This window comes from Propithecus coquereli, unplaced genomic scaffold (assembly GCF_000956105.1).
Source record: "Propithecus coquereli isolate 6110/MARCELLA unplaced genomic scaffold, Pcoq_1.0 Scaffold291, whole genome shotgun sequence".
Lineage (NCBI taxonomy): Eukaryota > Metazoa > Chordata > Mammalia > Primates > Indriidae > Propithecus > Propithecus coquereli.
In genome coordinates, this window is record NW_012148519.1 from 672,387 (window position 1) to 674,606 (window position 2,220).

The following is a 2,220-nucleotide window of genomic DNA, read 5'->3' on the forward strand; positions in this document are numbered from 1 at the left end:
TTCTTCCTGATTCAAGCTTGGGAGGTTGTGTGTTTCCAAAAATTTATTCATTTCCTCTAGATTTTCTAGTTTGTGTTCGTAGTAGTCTTGGATGATCTTTTGTATTTCTGTGATATCCAATTGTAATGTCTCCTTTTTCATTTCTGATTGAACTTGTTTTGAATCCTCTCTCTTTTCTTCTTGGTTATTATAGCCAGTAAGATTTCCTACTTTCACTTATTCCTTAATTTTTATTCTTTTCTCGTATGTTGGTTTATTTTTTTTTCTCATTTCTATTCTCCTGGCTATCTACTCTTCATTTCAACTGACTCATCTGTCAACATATTTTATAATGAGTAAAATTTGTGGTATATCTAGAACTTCTATATATTTATATCAAATAGCCTAACTTCTAGTATAGCTTGGTGAAATTAAGTGCCTAATAGTTTAGTTGATATACCTGTATGTTACAAAATTTTTATGTTGGGGTAGTATTATTCGATAGATCATCTGACTTCTCATTTTTTGTGTTCCTCTTTCTAGCAATCTGCAGAGCGCTGTGTAAGCACATTGCTTGATCTAATCCAGACCAAAGTAAATTATGTTGTCCAAGAGGCAATTGTCGTCATCAGGGACATCTTCCGCAAATACCCCAACAAGTACGTCCAAATACTTCTACCTCTCTTCCTCAGATCATTTAGGAAATGTTTAAGTAAGGTACTTTGAAATTGGCTAGGTAACAATTATTCTTTTTAATGTGAATAGTAGAATACTGTATTAAAAATCAGAAACATATAAAGTGGTTAGCACAGGGATTAAAGCTTGAGTTTTCAATCTGCTTTATTTCTTTTAGAATTGAAGCTCTGCCTAAATATGCTTTGTCTATTGGCATATATTAAAGTTAACATAACCAGATTCTTTGGTGGCAAAGTTACCGTTAAACAGGATTCCTATGTATTCCAAGTTGTCTGGGTATAATCTCAGTTTATGCCTGTTATCCAGACATAATTAATGATTGTGCACCTTTTTCTCGGAAATGTCTCAGTTTGGATAATAAAATCATACCCTGCCATGAAAGCCAGGAACATAATGGCTGTGCTTTTCATTTTGCATGTTACCTACTGTGTTGGGGAAAATTACCGAACATGTAACAAATTATCAATCCTTGGCCTTTTCTGAATTGTTAAAGCGCCTGTCGTACAGATATGCAAAATCTATATTTTCACTCTACAAATTTTCCACGTTGAGGCCTCTTAGTTTATGAAGCAAAAATGCTTTTTTTAGGTTTGATTTTGAAAACAAGTAATTAAGGAATCTGAAAATGAAGTAAGAGCTGGTCTTATAAGCATCCTAAATCTCATTTTGCCTTGCAGTCATAGAGATGTCTTATGCCAAAGCTTCTGATTAATCTTTAAAGATAGTGTTAAATGAAGCAACTTATAGTAAGTTAGCTTAGTGGTAGGCTCAAGAATTAGTAGAAATATTTTGGCAAGGTAGTGGTTTATTAAACATTGTGTATATTTTTTTAAATTTTAGAAACAGTATTTTAGGAAATATACTTTTACTACTCTCCCAGGAAAGAGGAGGGTTGAATTTCTAAACTTCTTGTTTTTTAATTAATTAGTAGTAGTATTATTTTTTAAAGAGACAGAGTCTAACTGTGTTGCCCAGGCTATACTCCAGCTACTGGGCTCAAGCAATCTACCTGCCTCAGCCTCCCAAGTAGCTGGAAGTACAGGTGCACACCACTGCACCTAGCTTTTAAACTTCTTGATTGAAAGTGGAGACATGTATCTTAATATCATTAGCAGGGAAATGTATCCATTTCTAGTTTATGTTAATAAGGAGTTATGATAGTTTACTTGTAAGAAAACAAGAGCCTGGTTTATTTACTGGAAGTAGGACAGATAATTAAGTATACTATTCAGTTGTCCACATCTAATTTATTATACAGTGCCATTCTGATGTTTAAAACTATATCACACAAGGAGATGGATTCAATGTAGTAAATATGAGAGCTATAGATCTTTAAAAGCAAGTATTTGAATTACTTGTTTCTTTGTAGAAACAAGTCATTAGTGAGGGTATCTTGAGAAGAGAGACCACAAAGAATATCTCTTTTATAAAAATGGGAGATAGGTGGACTGAGGGACAATTACCATTTCTAGTCTGGGTACTATTGTTGTCTAATTTCTTTTGCCTAAAAATAAATTGAAATTTCTGTTCCTCTCTACCATGAAG

At 33.2% G+C, this 2,220-nt stretch overlaps 1 protein-coding gene across 1 annotated transcript in view; it reads left to right on the top strand.

The window, feature by feature from the left end:
* The window catches only part of AP2B1 (adaptor-related protein complex 2, beta 1 subunit), a 163,949-nt gene that overhangs the window by 52,264 nt on the left and 109,465 nt on the right, over positions 1 to 2,220 (top strand). The window contains exon 11 of the mRNA XM_012648629.1: positions 523 to 696. Coding sequence (XP_012504083.1) covers positions 523 to 696 — 174 coding nt within the window. The remainder of the gene's footprint in view (positions 1 to 522; positions 697 to 2,220) is intronic.